Source organism: Sardina pilchardus, chromosome 1, assembly GCF_963854185.1.
Source record: "Sardina pilchardus chromosome 1, fSarPil1.1, whole genome shotgun sequence".
In the NCBI taxonomy this organism is placed as follows: domain Eukaryota; kingdom Metazoa; phylum Chordata; class Actinopteri; order Clupeiformes; family Clupeidae; genus Sardina; species Sardina pilchardus.
This window is the reverse complement of record NC_084994.1, coordinates 14,013,305-14,040,515: the sequence shown is the minus strand read 5'-3', so window position 1 is coordinate 14,040,515 and position 27,211 is coordinate 14,013,305. Positions and strand designations below refer to the sequence as shown.

Below are 27,211 nucleotides of genomic sequence, written 5' to 3'. Positions count from 1 at the left end.
TGGGAAGCTTATTTTATTCAAGGATTCAAGGATTCAAGGAATTTTTATTGTCGTACCAGTTCACATTTACATGTTTTGTGGTTCGAAATTAGTACTCAGGGACCCAGTATGAAGCCATAGAATAATAGTAAAAACATTAAGTGCCAAAGTGGCATGTGCAATATCAATCAATAAATAAATAGATAAAATAAAAAAGTAGATAAAAAGTGCATGTGCAAGTAGAGCCAGTTCATATGGAAGTGGAACCGTAATTTCACTAGTGACATGTGCAGGGGCGGGTTTACTGCAGAGCATGGCTGGAATTTAACAGTCTGACAGCTTCAGGGAAGAAGCTGTTTCTGAGCCTGGTGGTCCTGCTCTGGATGCTCCTCAGCCTCCTGCCTGAGGGGAGGGGTTGAAAGAGACCATATGCGGGGTGTGTGGAGTCCTTCATGATGCTGTGGGCTCTGCTCCTGCAACGTGTTGTGTAGAGGTCAGTGGTAGTTGGGAAACTGCTTCCCACAGTCCTCTGGGCAGCCTTCACCACTCTCTGCAGAGCTTTCCTCTCAGCAGCAGTGCAGCTACCGTGCCACACAGTGATGCAGGTGCAGATGACACTCTCCACTGCGCCATGGTAGAAGCTCTTCAGGACTGAGCTCCCAAGTCCAGCCCGCCGCAACTTCCTGAGGAAGTAGAGACGCTGGTGGGCCTTCTTGACAAGCTGGGAAGTGTTGGTGCTCCATGTGAGGTCCTCAGTGATGTGCACACCCAGATATCTGAAGCAGGGGACTACTTCCACAGCTACTCCTCCGATGTACAGGGGAGGAGGGGGGCGCTGGTTCCTCCTGAAGTCCACCACCATCTCCTTTGTTTTCTTGGCATTGATGCAGAGATTGTTCTCTCCGCACCACTGCACCAGATGTTCCACCTCTTCTCTATACTCAGACTCATCATTGTCAGTGATGCGTCCTACTACTGCTGTGTCATCCGCAAACTTTACTATATGGCAGCTGGGGTGTCTTGCCGAGCAGTCATATGTCAGCAGAGTGTATAGGAGGGGGCTCAGCACACAGCCTTGGGGCGCGCCTGTGCTGAGGGTGATGGAAGAGGAGATGGTGTGGATCTTGACAGTCTGAGGTCTGTCAGTCAGGAAGTCCAGCACCCAGTTCCCCAATGTGGGGCTCAGTCCAAGGGTGGAGAGTTTCTGTACCAGGGTCTGTGGGATGATGGTGTTGAAGGCAGAGGAGAAATCCAGGAAAAGCAGGCGGACGTAGGAGTTCCTGCTCTCTAGGTGGGTGAGGGCTGTGTGGACCACTGATGAGATGGCGTCATCAGTGGAGCGGTTTTTCCTGTAAGCGTACTGGTGGGCGTCCACAGTGACATCGATAGAGTCTTTGATTTGGGCCATAACCAGCCTCTCGAAGCACTTCATGACTACTAGTCATTGAGGCCTGTCACTGTGGAACACTTTGGGACAGGGACAATAGTGGCAGTCTTTAGGCAGGAGGGGACAGATGCCAGTGACAGTGACATATTAAAAATGTCTGCCAGCACCTCAGACAGCTGGTGTGCACAGTCCCTCAGTACTCGCCCAGGGATATTATCAGGGCCAGCAGCTTTTCGAGGGTTAATTCCTTTAAGGGTCTTACCCACGTCAGCTGCGGACACACTGAGGGGCGTGTCACCAGGTGGTGGAGTGAGTCTGATGGGGCCGGGGGTGTCAGGATCCTCGAAGCGGGCGTAGAACCTGTTGAGTGTATCCGGCAGGGAAGGGTCATTTGGGCATTGTGCCTTTCTGATGCTATAGTCTGTGATGCACTTAATGCCCTTCCACATGCTCCGGGGGTCATTGGTGGAGAAGTGCCCCTGGATTTTCTGAGCGTATGTGGCCTTAGCTCTTGCTATGCCTGCCGCCAGTTCTTTCCTTGCCACACTCAGTGCGGATGTCTCACCTGCTCTGAATGAAGCATCCTGGCTTTCAGCAGTCCTCTCACCTCAGCATTCAGCCAGGGTTTCTGGTTGGGGTAGCAGGTTATTGTCTTGGTGGTGGTGACATCATCAGTACACTTGGAGATGTATCCGAGGACAGAGGAGGTGTATTCTTCTAAATCCACCTCTCCCTCATTTGTAGCTGCTTCTCTGAAGACCTGCCAGTCTGTGCACTGGAAACAGTCCTGGAGCACAGAGGCTGCGTCAGTGGGCCACACAGTGACAGTCTTCTTTGTTGGCCTGGTCCTTCTCAGCAGGGGGCGATACGTTGGTGCCAGCAGGAGGGAGACGTGGTCAGAGAGGCCGAGTTGTGGGCGAGGAAAAGCTCTGTATGCACCATGGATGTTAGTGTACACACAGTCCAGCGTGTTATCTCCTCGAGTAGGAATGGTGACATGCTGGTAAAAACTAGGCAGAGTGTCCGTCAGTTTTACGTGATTAAAATCCCCAGCAACCACGTAAAACGCCTCCGGGTGCTTTGTCTGCAGCGAGCTAATGGTGTCGTGAAGCTCCTGTAGCGCTACGTTAGCATTTGCGTTAGCTCCCGGCGGGATGTAAACAATGTTGACGAACACTGCTGTGAACTCTCGTGGCAGATAATGCGGTCGGCATTTTACCGTCATCAGTTCTATTGCCTCGGAACAGTAGCTTTTCACCAGCACACAGTTTGTACACCAACCTCCATTCACGTAAACACACAGTCCTCCTCCCCGTGTTTTCCCCGACCTGTGGTCACGGTCTGCTCTGAACAGCTGGAGGCCGTCGATCTGGAAGGCTGAGTCCGGCATGTTGTTGTTTAGCCAGGTTTCCGTGAGACAAAGAACAGCGCAGTGCTTCATCTCCGTGGAAACACTCAGTCTCAGACGTAACAGGTCCATCTTGTTGTCCAGAGAACGGACATTTGCCAGGAACAGAGTAGGAATCGGTGGCCTGTTTGCTTTTAACTGGGCCCGCGCACCCGCCCGCTTTCCTCTCTTTTGTTGTCGGGCACAGAGATCTTGCAGTCCTTCATCCTCCAGGTTGTTATCACTCATGTTCAGTTCTCTCAGAGTAGTTGTCCTTTGCAGTACTGATGCAATGATTTCACAGCTTGCTTTAGAGAGGTGACACTGATTTAGCCTGTAGAAAATAAAGAAGACAAATTTAGCATGTACTCTGTCCATGGTTATACATATACACCTTGTCACATGTATAGCCTTGTAATGAAGATTACAGTTTTATTACGACCACACATTTAGTCAAGCAATTCATTTTAATGTCAAAACCACATTTCCAAACATAAAACACAGTTCCCTAAATACTTGGACTACGTATATCAAACCCAGCAAACCTGGCTCAATATCAAGTCATCATACAAATCCAGACTGCAACTTGAGGTTTCTGCTGCCACTTGTCCTCTCCCCCTAACCTTAGGAACCACAATGGACATATATGTCTTTGGGCTTTATTGTGCATCCCTGACTATTTATGCATTTATGACTAAAAGTACTGTTTCATATTTAATATTATATTAAAGTGGTCCAAATAAAATAAATCAATCAATCCATTATGTTTCTTTAGAGTACATATTCTTGAATTTCCCCTTGGGGATCAATAAAGTATCTATCTATCTATCTATCTATCTATCTATCTATCTATATCGAACTAACTCAACTATTTTGCAATGCGACATGCAGTCTGAACAGTTATATCGGAATATACATTCAGGTTACAGTGCTCAACACCCCAAACCATTTCCTAATTTCATTGTTGCTGGAGAAAAAAGTCCAGGCTGCAACTGGATTCTGTTTCCAGAGTACATACTGAAGTGCTTCAACTTTACGGTGAGGATCCTCCAGTGTAGCAGAAAACAGCTTCTGTGCAGATTCTCCAGGATTATTGTTGCTCACATCCAGCTCTTTCACACAGGAGGGGTTTAACATCAGAGCCAGAGCCAGACAAACATAACCTTCATCTGAGATACCACAGTTACTGAGCCTGAGAGAGGGAGAGAGAGAGAGAGAGAGAGAGAGAGAGAGAGAGAGAGATATTTGTCATTCTAAAACTAAAAGAAAAAGAAAAAGAAAATGTTATGACAGTGTGCCGCACTGGTTACAATGATAATCCTTTACTCTTAAGATGTTTTAAGAGACACACCAACCTTAACCCTATGAGCCCTAAGCTGTTTTAAGGGCATTTTCACTACCTCTAGTTAGAAGCATTTATCCTGGTCATTGTAAGTGCCATTCACACATGCTACATATTGTTTTTTTCAGCACAGTCTAGGCTATCCAGATCTGCCACAATATTATGTATAAATACTTTATTGATTTGATTTAGATTTTTAAATAATAAAAATTTGAAAAGCGTGCTATACAAATTCTTACATTTTGACGTGTATCTCACCACAGCAAGCTCACATCTCGACGAACATGGTTATGTAGGCCTGACTGCCCTGAACACGGCAATATAAGAACCATGGTGGAGGTATACTTTGGGGCTGAGCAATTTACAGAAATATGTGGTGTGTGCCTTCCAGAAATAAATGGCAATTTTTATTTAGTAATGAAAAAATGACTTTTTGGCACTTATTTTTGACACTAGCTGATCTGACATGACTTGTTTGCGGTAGCACACATGACGTGCACAGATGATGATTCTCTAATATTTGTTTTACTGCATTGCAATGAACAAAGTAAAGGCAAAAAGTGTTTATTTGTCAAACAAATTTGGATGCAATATGAGTCTTGAATTGGATACCATACAGGAGTTTGCTAGGATCTCAAAACCGTGTTATGAACGTGACTTGTCATAGAGAAACACATGATAACATTGGATTATGAACATAGGCTATTATGCCACACAAAAACACGAGGTAAGTGGAGCTAAATGAAGTTATTATTTTGCTGTCACTTCGTCTGTTTTATGGCCTAGAAGGTTGTATTTGGTATCTGTGGATAGCTCTAGCTCTCCTCTTTCATCTGACATGCGTGCCAAATCTTTTTGATCGCGATTTCACGAGGAAATCAAACGAGAGTAAAGGTAGTCAAAGCTTATGACATTATTATTTGTTTGTAACTTCGTCTGATTTTATCATACGAAATGATCGATGTATTTGGTATCAATGCAAAGCTCTGCTTCTCCTCTTTCATTTGATATGCGTTTCATGTCTGTGCTATGCGTGGTCCGCGAGTAATTTAAGCGAGAGTTCTGGATGCGCCGGTGAACGCAGAGCAATATAGACTGTAAATATGATATACTTTGATTTAACTTCATCATTTTATTTTATTTTCATACTTGATCGTACAGACAAGTGTCTAGTATCGTTGGAAAGCCCCGGTTCTGCTCTTTCCTGCAATATGAGTTTCATCTCGCTGTGACTAATAATAGCGGAGCAATGTAACAAAGAAAATGTGTGCGTTTTTTGACGCACTTTGCGTCCGTCGGGCTCATAGGGTTAATGTCTGCAGTTTGCTGTGGGGACTACACAAGCCCTTAGAGAGAAATGGAACACCAAAACCTATGTGGTCATTGTGATTCAGGTCCAGCTCTATCAGGGAGTTTGGTGACTGTAGAACAGTCGCCACACAACCACAGTACCACTCTGAAAGGTTGCAGTTAGAAAGCCTGTATAACAACATGACAGGAAATAAAGCATTAACCCTCATGTTGTCCTTGGGGTCAATTTGACCCCAAGCAATGTTTAACATCATAACATATATGGTTCACTTTTTTTGTTTTGCTTCAAGTTTCATGACTTTTACTCATTTGAAGGGTACAACAGAGTAGCCTAAACATGAAATTTGCACAAAAATATATTTCCAATGTCCTGTAAACAAATAGTTACGTTGGTGTTCTTGGGGTCAATTTGACCCCATTTTTATGAAACATGAGGTAAATGAATATTTGACAAAATATGAATATTATTATTGTAATAGTATGAGAACATGTACTTATTATCATTATTACATAAACAAGTACATAAGTTATTTGGGCAGGTCTGAAAAAGTCCAAAAACTTTGGGCTGTTGACACTGGATTGGCCATATTGCCAGCCAGGGTTCCAGGGTTCATAAAGGGGTGTGGGGGGTGGGATTGTTTTGTAGGGCTTTTGATGGTGGTTATTACACTCTTGTTAAGTACCTACCAGAAAAAAAAACTGTGTAAAAAAATTATTTCAATCATTTTTTGAGAGTTTTGTTAGCTGGGGTCAAATTGACCCCAAGGATAACGAACGTCCGTAAGATTTGAGGACAACATGAGGGTTAAGGAAAAGGAGAAATAAATAAGATATACTGTTCACAAGATGGCACAATAAATCAACATAATCAAGATACATTATTCCCCTATAGTGCCAATCAACTGGAGATCCATGGACAGTGCTGCCACTCCCACCACGCACATCACGCACTGTGTGTAGGGCACCAGAGGACAGAGGGGGCACCAACACTTAGCCAATAAATAGTCTCTTTACTGCAAACTGCGCTCCACTCTTCCTTGCAATTTCAAAATGCACTAACAGCATGTTACATGCTGGGATGATACTCTTTGGGCTTCTCTCAATCTCCACCATGTAACAGATCTAATCTCTACTTAATTAAGGATGCATCTTGTGCACGCAGGAGAGAGACAAAGATAGTGGCAGATTCCAGCTGGCTTTTCATTGTATATCTTTTTTTTTAATATGATAAACTTTTATCAAAAAAAGGAACATTGTGAAGGCAACAAAGACGAGGCTACAGGAGGTTGCAATTTGCGAGGTTATGTGGTTCCCACTACTGACCATTTTAAAACTCAGATTGGTGAGAGGGCTCTTTAACATACAGTAGGCTGCATGTGATTTGGAACATGGACAATAATATAAAAACTGGTCTCCTACTTTGCCTTTGTAGAATGGAATTGGTGAGTCTTAAGAGTCATCGCACAAGAAAAACAGACAAAACCAGGCAGAGGTCGGAAGATGGGGGTCGGCCAAATTGGCTCATACTTTTTATGTGTGATCAGTATGTGGAATTATGAACAGCCAAAACCCTCCAGCTTATGTTATGGAGTTCTGGGACCACCCTTAGAGACCCTCAAAAATCCAACAATTCATGGCTGAAAAGGACTGAAGTTGCAATGAAGCAGCATGTCATCATTACACACCTCCAAAGCACAAAGCAACTGTCAACGGAGGTACTGCAGGAGGTCTGCCAAATTAGGCTATTTTATCTGAAGCTTGAACGTCCAATAGGCTACATAAACATAAACAGAACGTAGAAAAGATGCTCTCTATTTGTTAAAGCAGCACATAGGCTACCAGGAGTCTTCATGCAATCATGTGATCACCGTGGGAACATGTGCACCATTTTGCCTCTCCCTGGGTAGGCTATGGGATATTCCATCCATACTCAAGCTTAATTATTTGTCCCTGATTAATAACAAATATTATTAATTTGTCTGACACTTTTATCCTACTGTAAGTGACATACAGTATATGTCAATTCTTACAAGTACAAGATGGACAGAATATCTTTATTGTCTGTAAAGAATAACTGACCTCAATGTCTGCAGCTGGCATTTTGGGTCTCTTAGTCCCACACAGAGCTTCTGGAGTCCTGCATCCTCCAGTTTATTATCACTCATGTCCAGTTCTTTCAGAGTTGTTGACCTTTGCAGTACAGATGCAATCATGTCACAGCTTGCTTTAGAGAGGTGACACTGATTTAGCCTGTGTGAAAACAAAGAAGACAAATTCAGCATGCACTCTGTCCATGGGTATGAACCTTTTGACACCTATAACCCTTTTTAAAAAGAAGATTAATGTTTTATTACAACCACTAACAAGTGTGTTTTTTCTTAACTCCTAAGTAACACAGCCTATCACACATTTAGCCAAACAGTTAATTTCAATGTCAAAACCACATTGCACACAAAACCTCAATACACAAAACATTTCTGTACATACACAGACCTATAACAACCCTGGCTCAATATCAAGTCGTCCCATCGGAAAGGAACATTTCAAAGGAGACTCTAAACAAATGTTTGTCATTCATTTACATAGCATAGATTTCAATTAGGGCTGTATGTACATATTGATGGCTGCATAAGCAATACATCCACACATAGCCTTATTGGTACTGTACATTGTCCAAAACAATAAATAAATCATAATGTCATAGCTCTCATAGCTTTCATTGTAAACTATGTGTGAAACTTTAACAAACAGTACAGATGAAAGGGGAAAGAACTAAATTAACTTTCCCATGTAACAGAGTTATGAGGAATCTGACAGATGTTCAGAAAATATCAACATTGTTACTGACTGAGATGGCTCCATTACACTGGATTTGGAGTAACAGCATCAGTAAATACGACACCTAACACAGGTTTAATACAACATACTTTACAAACATTACTAAATAACTTACCTCAGTGTCTCCAGCTGGCAATTTGGATGCATTAGTCCTAAACAGAGCTTCTGCAGTCTTTTATTATCCAGTTTGCTATTGCTCATGTCCAGTTCTCTAAGAGTAGTTGACATTTGCAGAACTGATGCAATTTTTTCACAGCTTGCCTCAGAAAGATGACACTGATTTAGCCTGTGTTAGAATACAGAATGAAGATTACAGAACATACACTTCCAAGCGTTTACTACAGTATAAACAACAGTATTAAGTACTGAGCGTGTTCCGATTTTTTTTTATCAACAATTCCAGTGAGGTAATTTGTATGACATTTTCACCAGACATTAAAATTAACCTCAGGTAATCCACCCATATACAGTATATATACATGTATATATATATATATATATATATATATACAGTATATATATATATATATATATATATATATATATATATGTATATATATATATTGGTCATATAATAACACACAGAAGAAAAAGTATTGAACACACTGAGAAAAAGCAGATCACCAACGCAAGGCAAGGCAAGGCAAGGCAAGGCAAGGCAAGGCAAGGCACAAGCTGGAATCTAAAGGCAATTCACCTTTGGCTAAGTCCCGCCTATCGAACGCGGATGAGCCAATGGCAGTGCAGTAGCTCCCATGGAGGTATTATAAGAACTGGAGAAAGTGAACAAGTCCCGCCCCCATTCATTTCAATGGGAATGCTAGGCTAGTGAAAAGTGCCAAAATTGAACGATTTTTTCAGGCTTCAACATGGCGTTTCAAGCAGGGGGTCAGGATTTGGAGGGTTAGCTTCAGCCAGTTAGCATGTCATTTGGCCGCCGACATCTTTGAAAAAATGGCGTTCCAAGGTTGCAACATCTATCGGCACCAGCTTGTGCACGAGACAGCTCATGCACGAGCTGTCTCAGCTGATGCACGAGTTTCGAGTTGGGCACGAGCTTCGTCGCGCGTCCATGTTGATTACGCATTCCAGAAGACATAAATAAAATGACTGACGACTTGAATTAAGTTACCGATACTTGACTTAATGCCTGTGGATTAGACATTACACCAGGCTTTGTGAATAAAAAAGCCAATGTTGTTCTTATAGGTTACTATTATTTGCATTAGACTATGTATGAGTTGGCAAGGTATTATAAGATATTTTAGGAAATGCGAAGCAATTCTCTAAACCCAATTATTAACCTACTCACTATCGTGTAGCCTAGGCTATGAGGACTATTTTAAAACGCTCAGCTGCAGTTCCTACCTGTAGTTCATAACAACGCAGCGTTGTGGGGTCACATAACCTACATAACGGCAAAAGTTTCCGACAGTGACAGCAGACTTAAAATGCATGCTGCTCGAAACACAACACATGGATGCGCGCTTCTACCGGTAAGCCTATAATATGCGTTGGCTTCATTTCGTCTGTCTACAAATGTAGGTTTAAGCTGCAAATTCACACTGGGTGCAGCACAAATAGTATATCAGGTATCCACACGTTTCTTACATCCCATGTCTACTTATTAAGAGTCATGTTGATACTGTACAATTATATATTTCCTAGGGCTGGGCACGTTAACGCGTTAATATCACGTTAACTCATCAATCATTTAACGCCGACAATTATTTTATCGCGCATTAATGCAGTTTTTATTATTTATTTTATACTGTAGAAGTCTGTTGCTCACAGGCTGGTCACAGGCGTCTCATCACGCATTGAAATTCCATAGCCTACATTCACGAAATCAGGAGACGTGCAACTAGGGTTGCCAAACGTTCCGTATAATACGGAATCGTCCCGTATTTGACACCTAAAAGTCTTGTTCCGTATTGAACTAATACAGAACGCTGTTTGTTCCGTATTTTTGAGAAACTGCTCAATGCACACATACTACAATTAAAAACATACACACAAAAAAAGCCTAAAAAACTCCCTGACGCAACGTGGAGCTTGCTGGTCTGTGAGGCATGGAGTGAGGTCCGGTGCTTCACCTGATAATTAGCTGCGCAATTGATCATGCAACCGCGGCCCGAAAGAAAAGAAAACAAACGTGTTCTGCAATCAGGAGGAAATGCTTGCTAATTCGATGTGATTAAACATAGAGTCATACAATTAAGTTGTGATATGAGCATTCATTGCATGCGTTTGCACATTTGCACGTTTGCGCGACAGAAACTGAAACTACACAATAACGTTGTTGGCAAAGCTCCGCTTCAACCTGTTGGAAGGCTATTTCATTAATTACCGACATTTAACAACGTGGATTCTTGCCACTTCCATAGAAACAGAACAGAGACTGTAGGCTACAATAGGCTACACTGTTTAGCATTGAGTATTGTTTAGGCAAATTTGAATATATAATGGTCAAAAGATTAGTGTTTCATCTCCAGATAAGTTATTTACGCCTATTATGATTTATTTATGCTGGGCCGTTTACCATAAACAAAAGTTGGTATTATGTTTCCTGGATCTTTACATTCAGGCATTCAAATTAAATTTCATTATAAGGCATAGGCTATAAGTTTTTTCTCCATTTGCCTACCAGTGTAGGCTATGATTGCATAAGGGAAACATCCTAAAACAATAGCACCCATATAATTGCTGTTGTTTTCAGGAGTATTTCTCATGCAATCATGCAAAAGCAATGAACTATTGTAAATATATCTTACATTAGTAAAGCAGGCCTCTGATGTGCATATCACAAACTAGCACTTTAAGCACTTTTAGCACAGTATTGACTGCTAAGTGAAATATATATATACAATATAGTATAATAATAATTGTGACAATGATACTCATAATGATGATTTGATGTGGAGTGGAGGTACGAGTAGGTGGGCCCTATGACCCCCTATCAGAGTTGGCAACCCTACGTGCAACAGAAGTGAGAGAAGCCACTGGCTGCAGCAGTGCAAGAGCAAGTCACATGTTCACGGTGCACGTTGTCACAGGCACGTCTAATGTTTATGTTTTGCGCTGGATTTGCGGCTACTGTGTTGCATTGATAAGTTAAACAGTGTTTTTTTCCTACATGGTAGCCTAACGTTGTTGCATGGAAAGAAAACATTGCCTTGAGTATTTCAATATTCAGTTGTAAACAAAGACATCTTCCTATGTAGCCCAAGCTGTAAATGGACTGAAGTTCGCTCTAAATATCTAATTTGATCGATTATGCTAACTGTTAGCATTTCTATGGGATTTCTCATAGACATTAGCCATAAGCTAACGCATTGGTCTCTATTCTGTAACTTGGAATGATAGCCTACGTGACTGCACTCTAACAAAACATTGAAGGAAATAACTGAAATGTACTCTGTTGTTCTGCTTAGTTTTACAGTAAAAGTTTGAAAAGAATTTCAGCATCAGAGTTTCCCTTGGGAAATTGGTTAGCCCTATATCCATCTATTCTAATGTAGCTGGTTGACTTCATCATTACCACACACACAAGTGGGGGCAGAATTACGTGTCATAGAGTGACAATGCATTGGTTGATTTGGTTAAAAAGTTACAGGTTGGTAATTGATTATAATAGTAATGTTGCTACTCAGAAATAATGAGCTGTAAAGTAACTCAAAAAAACATTTTTAAAGGATAGCCTATCGACTAATTATCGTTATAGTCAAAATCACAAAAAATATCAAGATATTATTTTTTGCCCATATCACCCACCCGTATAGGCCTAAATAAAAAAATAATTTTGACATTATACCAGGCTAGAGACAACAAGTATTATGGAAATGTCTACACGCACCAAAAAAGTGTGTATAATAAGCTTTACATTTGTATTTCTTTTGATTACATTGTGGAAGTTGAGATTTAAACTACTGTAAATCATTTATTTAACTGCTACTGTATAAACAAAATGCTGATGTTAAATGTTTGCAGAAAAAATGCTATGGCACTTGCGTTCATATGGCAGCACATTTAAAATAAATAGGTTTTGAATTCATTATTGAGTTTTGCATATAATAATGCGATTAATCGTGATTAATCAGGGAAATCATGCGATTAATCGCGATTAAACATTTTAATCGTTGCCCAGCCCTTCCATAAAGCCCGATGAACCAACCCCGTTAGCCAAACTCAACACATGTGTGACGGGTAGGAGGGGGTTAAGGCTAGACGGTCACCTGAGTCACCTGACTGACGCTGATAGGCTACTAGGTTGTAGGCTGCTTTTGTTTAAACCACATGGCGCGGCAAACACAGTGGTGAGAGCACTGTTTCGTGTGTGACTTCTTGGCCGGCGGTGATCTAACAGAGCGGGTAAGGCGAAGTTGCTTTTAAAGCCGTTCACACATGCAGTTGTTTAAAATGCTAAAATGCTTCATATTCGTTTTACTTGAAGGACACTGCAGTCTTCCGGCCCGTCTGCTTCCCTTGGCTCTCGTGCAGTATTACCGGCAGGTAGGAAAAGTTTGTTGTCTTGTTCGTAACAAACGCAGTGCTTGACCAACTAATGATTTTGTGTGTTTTAACCGTAGTTGCTTGTATCCATTGGGTTCGACCAAGAGGGCAGTCGACTAAAGGCGTGCCGTCGCGGGGGATTTTAGAGGTAAACTAATTAAAGACGTTGTACATTTTAATCAGGGGAATGTTTACGGTAACTGTTGGTATTGAAGGTGTAACTTGTACAGGGGCGGAGTGGTAATCGGGAGATTCGGGACATTTCCCGCCAGGCCGGCCGGCCTAATGTTGCCTTTGCACTGGCCCAAGACGTGCCTGAGCGGCCGCTAGAACATTTGTTATCATAAGATATTTCCGCAATGGGTTCTATCCCCTGAAATCGCTCATCATCATTTAATTTCTAATTGGAAACCAACCACTATTTAAACCATTTAGTTGCGATATATACCTTAGTCATGGTTATCCTACATATTAATTACAGGCCTATTCATCTCAGTTCTCTCGCATCAGTGGATTTGTGGGTAGCCTGTGGGTGTCTTCATTTAATCCTCCATATCATTAAACGTGTTATTTAACTCTTTTGGTCACAAATAAATTCAAAATAGAACAGCAAAGCCTCCTGGGAATGGCAAATACGTTTGCTAGGTCAAGTCTATTACAGAAATATAGGGGGATAGATGAGCGGCCCCTCTTCTAATGGCATGGCCCCTTAGCCTGTATGGCCTATTCGTGAAAGTAGCGTTTTGATAGTGAACGGATTAGCAGGTGTTTGCTTGATTAATATGGAAGGCAAGAAGAGGAAAGAGAAAGAGGGGGCTGAAAAAGGCAGAATTAAGAAGAAGCGACTGCTGGAGGAGCATGCATCTAAATGCTCAAAACATATTTCGGCTATCCGTAGCCTAGTCCACGGCCATTACGAGTGCAGGTAAATTTGACAGAATGAAAAACATTGACGCAAAGCTCAACTACGTTGGCTACTTGCTAGACGGAAAATATCACAAGCTAGTTAACTCATGTAGCCTACATTTCAAACGAATCAATGGATTACAGTTTTTTTCAGTGACTAACATAGCGTTTGTCCAAACAGTTGTCACGTTTTCAAAACTCTAAACACATTGTGGCCATACCATTCACACATGTCATGTCGTTTTCGCACAATGCATGCAGTGAACACATTTCCACAATGCTTACATTTTCTTAACAAACAAGTTATACCTCTCAACAAAATGATGGATCGTTTTTCTATTATTTTACAGATGTTAGCATATGACATCCCACAATAGTTAAACCATTCTAAACCTTAGTAACCTCTGCTTCTGCAATGGTATCAGTTCAAAAACAATATATCTGAGCTGATAATAAACAAACAATTGAATAACTGGCACACAGATGATGTTGGGTAAATTGGGCCAACCACAGCTGATTCCAGTTTGTCTTAGACTCAGTGGCAGGGGTTACTTTTTACATTTACATTACACTTACACAGTAAAAGGAGGAGGTGATGTTTTTGGAAACAGAAACATAAAAAGACAAATACTGTAATGTCTGGATGAGGTAGAGTAAGAACAATGGGCCCAGGGAGAAGAGCAGTGAAAGGTGCAGTAGGAGGTGCAGGAGCAGTGAAGCAGTGAGAGGTGCAGGAGCAGTGAGAGGAGCAGGCCCAAGGAGAGGGCAAGGTAGAGATGTAAAATGCTTTTGAATGTGAACATTACAGTATATGTGGACATACAGTTCCCAACCAAGAAATTTAGTGTAAAAATGGTGTATTGCATGTTTTGCATGCAAATTCCCGCCTGAAACATGTAAGTCTGGACCTGGACATTCATAGATTGACTATATTACATTTAGCCAACATTTTGTTTGTGTTTATAATATACGGAAGGTGGTCGTGCTCAAGGCATGGGAGGGTTGGGCCGGCAGTGGGCTGGCGGCGGGTAGGGGGCCGGTGTGGTCAGAATATTCCCGGTGGATTTTAGTGTCCCACTTCGCCCCTGAACTTGTATATTATGTAAACCATGTATTGAAGGTGTAACTTGTATATTATGTAAACCATGCAGTGGGCAGGAAACTGATTGCTTTGTTTGTTGCTTTCAGGAACGACCTATAGCCACTGTTTTTCCCACCACTGTTTAGTGTTGTATTTGTTCAGTTTGATGCCCCTTCCACACTGGTAGCTTGTTTGACACCCAAGCATAGCATAGACTATGGATAGAATATCCACACTGGTAGCTTGAAGCGTATTGATATTCTATCTACACTGGTAGCTTGTTTGGTATCCCAGCATTAGCCTATTCGACTTCCGGCGCCGATGAGAGTGGCAGCAACCTAGTAGCTCCGTAGCGTTTTGTGTTTTTTCGTGTTTTTACGTGTTTTTTTGTTTACTTAAACATACTTTCTTACTTCGGATTACACACTTAAGGAGTATTTTTTATTCTATCCTATGGATATGGATCAACAACACCGTTTCGGCGGCAGCAAATTTGTTTACACAAGGAAACAGCTGCTTGCACTACGCATACATGCCGGTGAGTCTAACGCTAACATCCCGGAGGAACTATGGTGCTTTCGGGGCTGCAGAGCTGGACTCAAAGTGAAGACGAGGCGACGGGAGATACGGGAGAAGAAGTGGAGATTTAAGCCCGCAGTTCCATCAATGGTGATGGGAAACGTGAACTCACTGGCCAACAAAACTGACGAACTGGCTTCCCTGGTAAGAAATCAGAAACTATACAGGGAATGTAGTTTAATATGTCTCACGGAGACGTGGTTGACTAGCTCCATCCCTACTGCTAACGTTGAGCTACCTGGCTTTAGCGTGGCCCGTTTGGACAGAGACAATAAACTTTCTGGCAAGAAGAAGGGCGGTGGACTGGTGATTTACAGTAACGACAGATGGTGCAACCCCGGTCATGTTACAGTTAAAGAAACTGCATGTTGTAAGGATGTGGAGTTAATAGCAGTGAGCCTTCGACCGTATTACTTGCCGAGGGAATTCACGCATGCCATTGTTGTCTGTGTTTACGTCCCACCACGAGCCCTACCGGACGTAGCGTGTGACATCATTCACTCTACAATTGCAAGACTCCAAACTCAGCACACAGATGCTTTCTTTGCGATCTCTGGAGACTTTAACCACATAACACTGGATTCTACCCTCACAAATTTCTACCAGTTTGTTGATTGCCCGACTAGGAAAAACAGGACAATAGACCTCATGTATGCAAACGTGAGGGATGCATACAGCGCCACCCCCCTTCCCCCCCTCGGAAAATCAGATCACAACCTTGTTCACCTGCAACCAATGTACATACCTAAAGTGCAGAGGCTACCATGTGACACACGCACTTTCAGGAAGTGGACCCCAGGAGCAGATGAGGCTTTGAGAGACTGTTTTGAGTCCACTGACTGGAATGTACTACAGAATGGTGATTTAGAGGAGGCCACACATTGCATGACTGACTACCTGAACTTCTGTATGGATGTTGTTGTTCCCACAAGAACTGTGCGCTGCTTTCCAAACAACAAGCCTTGGATAACCAGCAATGTCAAGGCCCTTCTAAATAGGAAAAAGATGGCGTTCAAAGAGGGGAACCAGGCAGAGCTGAGGCAAGTGCAGGGGGAGCTCAAAGTCAGGCTGAAAGAGGCCAAGGAGGATTACAGGAAGAAGGTAGAACAGAAGCTGCAGGAGAACAACATGAAGGAGGTCTGGGATGGAATGAAGACCATCACTGGACTTAGGAAAAGCAGCAGCTCTGTGGAGGGCGATCTGGACAGGGCGAACCAGCTAAACCAGTTCTACAACAGGTTTGATTGCCCTGCTTCAGTGGACAATGGTCGTCCATCATCACCATCACCAGCACCATCAACTGCTTCAGTGGACAATGGTCGTCCACCATCACCATCACCATCAACATCACTAGCACCATCAACTACGGACACTGCTCTTGCTGGCTTAACTGCCCAACTCACACCTCCCCCCTCACCCCCAGTGCAGCACGTCCCTTCCTCCCCTACCCCCCGGAGTGACCAAGACCTTGGTAACTCCTCACCCCCTCCCCTCCCCCCTCATCATAACGGCAGATCAAGTTAGAGGACAGCTGAAGAAACTCCATCCCAGGAAAGCAGCCGGACCTGACGGACTGTGTCCAAGACTGCTCAAGGCCTGTGCTGCTGAACTGGGAGAGCCACTGGAGCATATCTTCAACCAAAGTCTACGTCTCGGGAAAGTCCCAACACTGTGGAAGACATCATGTCTTATCCCCGTCCCCAAGAAACCACATCCACGTGAGCTGAATGACTTCAGGCCAGTTGCTCTCACATCACACCTGATGAAGACCCTGGAGAGACTGGTTCTGGGGATACTTAGGCCACAGGTGCGCCATGCACTAGATCCGTTACAGTTTGCATACCAGGAGAAAGTGGGCGTCGACGATGCAATCTCCTACCTCCTACACAGGACACACTCTCACCTGGACAAGGGGAAAAGTGCTGTGAGAATCATGTTCTTTGACTTCTCTAGTGCTTTTAACACCATCCAACCCCCCAGATTGAGTGACAAGCTCCTGCAGATGGGTGTGGATGCTCATCTAGTATCCTGGATTGCAGACTACCTGACAGAGCGGCCACAGTTTGTCAGACTGAAGGACTGCCTCTCCAACACTGTAATCAGCAGCACAGGTGCTCCACAGGGAACGGTGCTCTCTCCAGTCCTGTTCACCCTTTACACGTCTGACTTCTGCTACAACACGGAGTCATGTCACATGCAGAAGTTTTCAGACGATACTGCAATTGTAGGATGTATCAGGGATGGGCAGGAGGAGGAATACAGGAGCCTGGTGGAGGACTTTGTGCAATGGTGCAGACTCAACCACCTACAACTCAACACGACCAAGACCAAGGAGATGGTGGTAGATTTCAGGAGGTCTAAGCCTGCTCTGCTGCCAGTCACCATTGAGGAGGTCAATGTGGAGGTGGTGAACACATACAAGTACCTGGGCGTACATCTGGACGATAAACTGGACTGGTCAGTCAACACTGAAGCAATATACAAGAAAGGGCAGAGCAGGCTGTACTTCCTGAGGAGGCTGCGCTCCTTCAATGTCTGCAGCAAGCTCCTCTGGATGTTTTACCAGTCTGTTGTTGCCAGCGTCCTCTTCTATGCTGTGGCATGCTGGGGAGGAGGCACTAGGAAGAGGGATGCTGGGCGACTAGACAGGCTGGTAAGGAAGGCTGGCTCTGTTGTGGGAGCTGATCTGGAGTGCATCGCTTCAGTATCAGACAAAAGGACCCTGAACAAGCTACACAGCATCCTGGACAATGACTGTTATCCACTCTACAGCACTATCATACAGCAGAAGAGCTTGATCAGCTGGAGACTACGCTCCATGACATGCACAACAGACAGACTGAGAAAGTCATTTGTACCCAGGGCCATACAACTGTACAATGCTTCACTGAAGGGAAAAGGAGAGTTGGACTTCTATGCATAGTATATCTGCACCTCCACCCTCTTATACACTTACATGGCATGGCTTACATGTCTACCCTCATGTCTAACTCTTATATTATTACTATGTTAAGTTTATTTTAATTGTCCATATATTTATATTAGTACTGTTATTATTATTACTATGCTTACATTTTGTACTGTACATATTTATTACTGGTCACTAGAATTTAATCTTGCACTGTTGCACTGTTGGACTTATTTGCACTACCAACTTGACACACACCTCAGACTGGATCACAGTACCAATCCTCAGTACATTCATGCATACCTTATCTATAGTATTCTACTGCTCCTTTAGTCATGTTGATTGTTGATTTGCTTTTTAATTTTCCTGTTTACATTGTTTACATTGTACTGTATGTTGTGTGTGGTGTCTTAAGCTGCTGGGACCTTGAATTTCCCCTTGGGGATCAATAAAGTATCTATCTATCTATCTATCTATTGATAGTCGATCCACACTGGTAGCTTGAAGCGTATTAATATTCTATCTACACTGGTAGCTTGCTTTGTATAGCTAAGCATTACTGTTAGTCCATCCACACTGGTAGCTTGTTTGGTATCCAAGCATAGCCCTATTGATAGTTTATCCACACTGGTAGCTTGAAGCGTACTGATATTCCATCTACACTGGTAGCTTGTTTGATATTCTACCTGGCATCACTGTTAGTTCATCCACACTATAACAACATCACCATACTACGGCACCAGGCCAGTATTTAGTTATACCCTAGTTCTACATTGTGTGAAACCACCTCCAATCTGTGTTTGTTTTCTTTATATTTTGTTGGTGAGACTTATTCTTTTCTTTGATATCCTTTTACCCTCCCCATCATTATATGTGTGCCCTATTTGGGGGTTTCAATCACCTTTTGAAAGTTATTGTTTTGATTGTTTGCTTTGGTTGTGTAGTAGATACCCTGACTAAATACAGCTTGGTGCTCGTACACATATTGCCTCATTACATTTCTCCTTCCAACGGTTATACCGTCACCAGCAACTAAAAAAAAATAAAAGAGTTTATTTTTGTACACAGTCTCCTCCCTCATTCATTCAGTTGAATACACCTAGTGGGAATTCTGGGAATCTAGACCTGTGGTTTAGTCATAACTTAACTTCAGTCTTGTAAGGGTTACATAGGTTATTGAGAATGATGACTTTCTCTTCAGCATTGTCGTAGCGTAACCGGCTAGCCATTAAAACGAGGCAATGAAACAATGTAACGTTGACTGCAAAGATTGTGCAGACTGTGATTGACTGGCACACGATCGCACACACACAAATCATTCGTCGGACGCTTTATGCTAGTTTCTACATGGGTTTAGGTAGTGATCGGGCTATATTAAAACCACACTTCAACAGTGGTTGGTGAAAACCGGGACATATTAGCGTCCCGACGGGCTTTTGTCGGAACTCGGGACACGCCACTCAAAATCGGGACTGTCCCAGGAAAACCGGGACGTCTGGTCACCCTATCCTTTGCACATTAATGTCTTTAGTTGTTCACACACGGTACGGTTGTTCAGATTTGGGAATCTGAAATGTTTTTCAGAATGTCTTTGAAAATATAAATGGGTGTTAACCCTCCTTTTTATATTGCAGTCTCACCATATCTCCCTTATGCCTTTTCTGTATGTATTCCTGTTCTTGATGTTGTTAAAACACACTTGTTCCACACATTGAAAATGTAATAAACAAATGTATTGAAAACTCAAAATGTATCAGTCATCCTTTTTATGCTGTTCTAAGTGCTTTCTTGAAACAGATGATTGCTTATTGAGTTACAATGTTATCGAAACAGTGGGTGTCCTGAATGAACTGTTGAACAAACTTAACTTTAACATACACACGTTTAACATTTTGGCTGTTATTTATCGTTCTTTGCTAATGTATTTTTATATGTTTATGGCTTAATCTGAAAATATTACTAAGGCTGTGTGGTGGCCATATTTAGGCTATTCCTTAAAATAAACAAATTAACAGATTGACTGCATTAATCTAACTTTTAACGTATAACCTGTTACTGGTTGCCATATATTATTTGCTAGATGTTCATGGCTTACTCCTAAAATTGTGAAGGCTGTGGGTGTGTAGGCCTATATAGTTAGGGTGGCCACCTTCATCTCATCAAAATAACTGGAGAGGACACTGAACATCTCAAATACCCACGGTAACATTGGATACAAAATACATACATTTCAACAATGTAAGTTCATTATGCATGACAACAAACAGGCAAATCACGGAACCAGGAATGGAGCTGATGCCGAGAGGTAGGCTTAATGGCAGTGTCAGCTACCACAGAATAGACTATATTTCAGAACGATGTTTGCAGAGCAAACTTGCGATATGTCATGGGCACTAATGTAAACATGCTAACCCACGTTATAGCACTTGAAATTGAACTCGTGTTTGGTTTGTTCCGATGTTTCCCGTGATCATTGCTGTCTATCCCATAGAAATAACATGGCAGCGCCAGGGCTGTTTAGAACTGTTGTAGCGTACATGAACCACGTGACGACGCGGCGGCGACTTCGAAGAGTGTCGCAACTCTCTCTATCTATGGCTCTGGCCGCTCCCACATACTGATTGGCTCACCTCCAATTGCCCAGAGCCACTCAGAAGGGCACTGCCAAGCTAACTAAAAGGGGCATGGACCTAGTCCTGCTACATTCGCTAACGAAGATGTAGGCTGACACCTGCCATTTCAATAGAGAGACTGGCATAACAATACCAGCCTCCACTACAAAGGAATCAAGAGACAGAGGAATATCAACTATGCTGATATAAGTTGGAAAGAAATGGACAGATTTGAACAAAGGCTATGGGGTTACCACTTCAAGTCAAGTTAAAGCAGACAATGCACAGTTGGTAATATCCAATATCCAAAGGGGGTGATTATTTAGAAGAAAAGAAAACATTTCTGAGATGTTCAAAAGTTACCTTTAAGGCTTTACTCACCAAACTCTCTTGGACTCTTTAACTACAGGAAGCATTTTTTTAAGCCCTTGGTCTAGGTATTTCTCCAGATGAAGATCACCTACATAAGAAATCCAAACATTTGCATATTCTAAAAATGGCAAAAGTTATACCACCATCATTTCTTATACAAAAAAGTGGTCTATAACTTATCATTCTCATTGCCCTGTAGCATGTAGATGTGTTCCAAAATAAGTGATAAATTGAGGCTTGACCTAGCGTTGTCTGGTCATCCTATCTCAACATGTTTCATTAACAGGTCAATCAAGTATGTGAATGAGAGAGCGCTAATGACTGTCACATCTTTGTATATTCCCAACAGCTAAATACACTTAAAACAGAATGGTAAAAATAGCTAACAGTAGTAGGAATACAAATAGCGACCTGTTGTAATGGTAACACTACACAGTAATGAGTTTTCTTGTGAGTCTTAGCGTCTTCAAGTAGCCTACAATGGCGGGCATTCAGTTAACAGTTTTCAGCTAAGCCACTTAGTGTTTGGCACATTATATGAGAGCCTGTCAGCTGAAAGAATAATACAGTTCAGAAGTGGATAATGTGTATGTATTCTATGGTATTGCTAGCCTGGCTAACGCCTCCCACTTCTCAAATGAGACGTGGTCTGGCAACCAGACGTTCATTTTCTCGTATTTGAAAAAATGCCCAGATCCGTTCATTGGGCGCCACGGATGTCTATCAAATGCGCATAGCTCACCCAACTCGTTCGTATGCAACGCTAAGGGCTGCCGTAAATCCTTTGGCGTCGAATGTAGACGCAAGAGGGCAACGGAAACTTCTCGGATGTTCTGTGATTGGTTCGCCAACATCAGGCGAACATTAGGGCGTTAGTTTCCAGACTGGCTTAGCAGCGGGATTGAAATCACCGCGCAAGGCAGTATGGGAAAACCCAGGCTATGGTATTGCACCATGTATTGTAAAACATCCTAGTAGTCTTTGTTTGTGTATTAGCGATATGTTTGTGTTAAATTCAACAGATCAAAATGAAAAACAATGGTACCATGCTATCCTTGTGGGGCTACATGCCCAGCAAGTTTCATACACCTGGTCTTTCAATGTTTCGGGGAATCCTTGATGGAATATTGCTAATGCAAAAAGCCTCTAACTGTAACATAACATCCTCCTAATCAAATCTCTGCCTACAGCATACATACCTTCTGTCTCTTCTTCAGATTTTACTTGCTTCCATAGCATCCTCCTCTTCCTCCTCCCTTAAAAAAAGTATATCATGTCAATGAATGTATATCATGTCAAACTGATCTGCACATTAACTCATTGAATGCCGCATTGTTTTTGGAAGCTATGTCCCAGAGTGCCGGCAAGCTAGATCGTTGTTGACTATTTTTGTAGAGCCACAGCGTATTCTATGTTATAGTTATGGACATATATTTGAAAGGTAAGACTCTGAGCTCTCAGTGGGTCAAAACCGTTTATCTCTACGTGTCTCCATTCCTGAGAAATCGCAAGCTAAACAGTGGCTAGTTTTCATCAAAATCCCCGTTGTTCCTCTAGAAACGGAGATATAAGCCACTTAAGACAGACGTACATTTCCGGATTGTAGGATTTCATGAGTTTTTAATCGTCATCTACTTCAGTTCTCTTCATGATAGACTTCCAAAAATCACACATAAGGTGAGTTAGAGTGTCTAGTTTCGTAATTAAAAAAAAAGCGAAAAACGCAATATTGCGTTGTTGGCACTCTACGCATGGGAGCTAAAAACGCAATATTACGTTGTTGGCACTCAATGAGTTAAGAAGACCAAAGCTTTGGTAGCATTATAAGAATTATTGAAGGTGCCCAACAAGACATAAAGGCCTGACTAAACAAAGCCAAATGTGCTTACAGTTAACTCTGTATTACTTGCAAGTCCAGACTCCAGACTATGGTTAAGATATCGTTCCGAAAAGCAAGGCCTATGTTAGACCCGGGCTGAAGATCATCTGTGTGATGTTCTGTGAAGATCGGACACATTTTGTGACCTGTGGAAATGTTTAATTGGTTTTGATTAAATCCAATATGGCGGCCGAATCTAATTGAGTTGGGTAACTCTAAGGACCTCCCACAGTATAACAAGACACCAGTAGCAAGTTTTAATTCCAAACACATCAACAGCTACAGGCCAAAATGCCTTTTTGCTCATTGCGGCGCCCCCTAGAGGTCAAAGGTCACCACATTTCTTATGCATCCTCCTGATGAGGTCTTGAGTCCATGTACTAAGTTTGGTTTTGATGCGTGCAAGGGTTCGTGAAATATGAGCCCACTTCCTGTTTGGCGGCTTTGCCGCGAATTTTGATTGGCTGTTAAGGGGCAAGGGTAAAAGTTCCGAAAAAAAAGTAATTCCAGAATACAGGATGGTGTAGATAATGTGTGTAAAGTTTGATAACGATCAGACAAAATCTGTAGGAGGAGAAGTCTTTTAAGTGTTTTTGATAAAATCCAAAATGGCGGAAAATGACGTCATAGGGTGCATTGAACTCGGGCAGGTCCAAGGATTCCAACAATACCTGAGTTTTGAAAATCGGACCATCGGGTCAAAAGTTACATGCGTGAACGCATGTCCAACTTTGACCTGTTGGTGGCGCTAGAGCATATGAGGTGCCGACATGAAACTTGGTACAATTAATCATTGGACTGTTCTTAATCAGTGTGCCAAATTTCACAACTTTTCACCAGTCGGTTCTATGGGCTGCCATAGACTTCAATGGCAGAGGAATTATAATAGTCGATACTAATAATAATAAAGAATACTAAGAAACACAATGGGTGCCTTCGCAGCTTCGCTGCTTGGCCCCCAATAATAAATACAGTATGTACATTTGCAAATAAATAGACACTATGGGTGTAAGGGTGGGTGTTATTTCTGTGTGATCAACAGAGTGACTGCTTGCTTGAAGAAGCTGTTTTTGTGTCAGTTGGTTTTGGCGAACAGTGCCCTGTATCATCTACCAGAGAGAAGGAGGTTGACCAGGATGTGAGGGGTCTGTACAGATTTTGTCTGCCCTTTTCCTGACCCTGAACCGGCAGAGGTCCTTGATGGAGGGGAGGTCAGCTCCAGTAATCCTCTCCGTTGCCGTCTGACCCTGTACCGTTTGGTGGCTGAACCAAACCACACAGTGATGGAGGTGCAGATGACAGACTAAATTATGGCTGAGTAGAAAATGGTCAGCAGCTTCCACGGAAGCAAGGGAACTATTGTCGGAAGGGACTAAGGGTAGACAAAGTCAAATTTTTAAACCACTAACATTGCTCAAAACAGCGGCAAACCTCGTCAGCAACTTGCTCTAGGTGTCTACACATAAAACGAAGCACCAAAAACTTGGTTCACGAACCCAACGTTTAACGTAGAAAATGGTCAGCAGCTTCCACGGAAGCAAGGGAACTATTGTCGGAAGGGACTAAGGGTAGACAAAGTCACATTTTTAAACCACTAACATTGCTCAAAACAGCGGCAAACCTCGTCAGCAACTTGCTCTAGGTGTCTACACATAAAACGAAGCACCAAAAACTTGGTTCACGAACCCAACGTTTATAAAAGAAGACTGTTATGAACACTTACCCCTTCCAGCTCCTCATGAAGGAAAGTCCGTGATTATCACGCAATGCTCCCGTGTGAGATCTCGCGTGATGTTTCTGTGCTTCAGATAGGGTTGCTGTCTCGAACTAATTCTAACTGTATACAAACTATTCCAACGTTTACAGACTGATTGGTGCTTCGTTTTATGTGTAGACACCTAGAGCAAGTAGCTGACGAGGTTTGGCGCTGTTTTGAGCAATGTTAGTGGCTTAAAAATGTGAATTTGAAAGCGTATGGCTGTAAGCCCTATGCTAACCCACTATTTGCTATTTTGGGCTGGAGCTCTTGCCCGTGCTAGCTCGGTACTGCGTGATCAACGAAAAATGCTTCTTCCGTGGCTTAGTTGATGTATTTTAATTCAGAAAAACACCGATTTTTCAATTTCCGCCAAACTTACACTTTAAGCCTTGTTTATTCAAACGAGATGCAGCTAACATAAGTTAATGGAACGGCTTCAGCCCCAAGTAAAAGTTGGCGCTAGTTCAAGCCAGTTTATTTTTGTTAAGCGCCACCTTTATTAGTGAGGTTGATGGAATACCCCCCTGGTGGCATCCATGTTCTTTCCCAAAAGACTACAAACTCCAGAGTTCACGCTAGCCACTAATTCTCACATGTCGGGCAGGTAAACGTACGAGACTGACAACACTAAAAGGAATGCGCCATTAATTTCACCTGCGCTCTTGGTTTCTCAGGTAGGCGTCTACGGCAGATTTGATGGAGAACTACAGTGCCTCCTGAGTAGCTGGATCAGTGAAAATTGGAGAAAAAGCTCCAAAAGAGGTTTGCCTAATGTTTAAGAGTTTTACCCTTGTAAAAGTTACTGGTTTAATATTGCAGAAAATATGATAAACACACACAAAAAATGTACTAGAGAGCGAAGTACCAAGGCAGCCATTGGCGGGGCAGCCATCTTGGACTTGCTTGGTAAATTGCATCAAAATCAAGCTCAGGCTACATAATAACAATGACATCCTCTCTATGGCTCTGAGAGCCAGATGTAGTACATTTTCGCGCCCATTTCAGGTGTAACGTGTGTGTAAAAACATGGCGATGGTATGTACAAACAGGTCGCACTGAAGGAAAAACGCAGATTGCCTGTCGTGGGAGCTGAAAACAGCTATTTGCGCTTTTCCGTAGGTGCCTCTCATGTAAAGTTTATACGTCCTCCCTCGCTCCTCGGGCCTCGATCCTCACTGATCTACATAAAGAATGATGGGGCGGCAACAACGATAGTCTATCCCTTCGTCTATCTTACTTTATGTAGATCAGTGAGGATCGAGGCCCGAGGAGCGAGGGAGGACGTATAAACTTTACATGAGAGGCACCTCGTGTCATGCATTCTTGGGAGTATCAGCTAAAAAGTGGGTGTATCACGCAAGCACAGGGGAGGACAAGTGCTAATTGATTAAGTACTGCGCCATATGTATGAAAACAGCACACATCTATTTTGCATTGAAAAACTTCCGCCTTGTAATCCAAAATTGCGGTTAAATGTGTCTATTAGAAAAACTTTTAGATACAGCTGAATCAGTATTCAGACCATCAGTTTTCTTCATTGTACTATGTCAAAAGCAACCTTAACTTTTGTGTGCCTCTCTAAAATCGTATTCTCTTTCACAACATAGCCTACACTTCCCAATCTGTTAGACAAGGTATTAAGTCATATCCCTAGTGTACGTGCAGTAAATAGTTCAAGAGTGTTGGAGAGTGGTGCAGAAAGACATTAACGAAATGAATGCCTTCCACATCAGCTGTCAGCTGGCCAGTGAGGATCTGATGGGCTATAAGAACGTTTCAGTAGAAATCAAGGAAAGAATGATGGCTTGGTCATGTCCTCATATGAGAGGACAACCTCAGATGGACTCCAGCTGGCAAGGCAAAGAGGGCCAGGCCAAAGACAACCATGGCTGAGCTGAGTGAGATGGGTTTTACAGGGGGTGAGCCCTTATCCCAGTCACAAGACGATGTGAAAAGTGAAAAGTTTACACTTTGATGAGTTCACACTTAGACTTGGAGATCAGTTATGTAGCCTCTACTGCAGTCTAAAAGTCTGCAGAACTAACTGGGAAGGCAGAGAACTTAAGGCCCCTGCACACTGCTGCCAACAGAACTGAGTTCTTTCCATGTTCAATGACATGCAACATTATGCAAGTTTCATTGCCTGACCATAATTGCTTTGACTTGCACTGCTTATCTAGAAATACTCAATTATGTATGCCGATGTATTTTGCATTCTTTAGCTTCAGATTATTTACCCATTAAATGGTTTCCTTACCTCTGTAGTAAATTGTAAGTCCCACCATTAATGAAATGATGATGATAAGCAATACAATTACAATGAAAGGGATTTTCCAGGGCACAGTAAATGTACCATCTG

General features: G+C 42.5%; 1 protein-coding gene across 2 annotated transcripts; it reads right to left on the bottom strand.

Moving 5' to 3' along the window:
- Positions 1-1,913: 1,913 nt before the first annotated feature.
- Positions 1,914-27,211, bottom strand: LOC134082816 (ribonuclease inhibitor-like). 2 transcript variants are annotated; one of them, XM_062538824.1, is made up of 8 exons: positions 27,110-27,211; positions 23,104-23,239; positions 22,414-22,470; positions 21,224-21,302; positions 8,360-8,530; positions 7,486-7,656; positions 3,772-3,945; positions 1,914-3,087 (listed from the first exon to the last, which is right to left on the bottom strand). In XM_062538824.1, the coding sequence occupies exons 3-8, from the start codon at positions 22,451-22,453 to the stop codon at positions 1,914-1,916; spliced, it is 1,809 nt and encodes a 602-aa protein (XP_062394808.1). In that variant the 5' UTR covers positions 22,454-22,470; positions 23,104-23,239; positions 27,110-27,211. The 2 variants fall into 2 exon arrangements, with proteins under 2 accessions (XP_062394808.1, XP_062394800.1); XM_062538816.1 differs by lacking the exon at positions 23,104-23,239 and having other exon boundaries at positions 27,110-27,208.

What these genes read in the sequence shown, in the direction of transcription:
- LOC134082816 (XM_062538816.1), bottom strand. Translation starts at nt 27,137, where the DNA reads ATGGTGGGACTTACAATTTACTACAGAG. An exon ending in ACTTACAATTTACTACAGAG is followed by an intron (nt 22,471 to 27,109) that starts GTAAGGAAACCA and finishes ACTTTTTTTAAG; the next exon opens with GGAGGAGGAAGAGGAGGATG. An exon ending in TGCCAGCTGGAGACACTGAG is followed by an intron (nt 7,657 to 8,359) that starts GTAAGTTATTTA and finishes GTTTTCACACAG; the next exon opens with GCTAAATCAGTGTCACCTCT.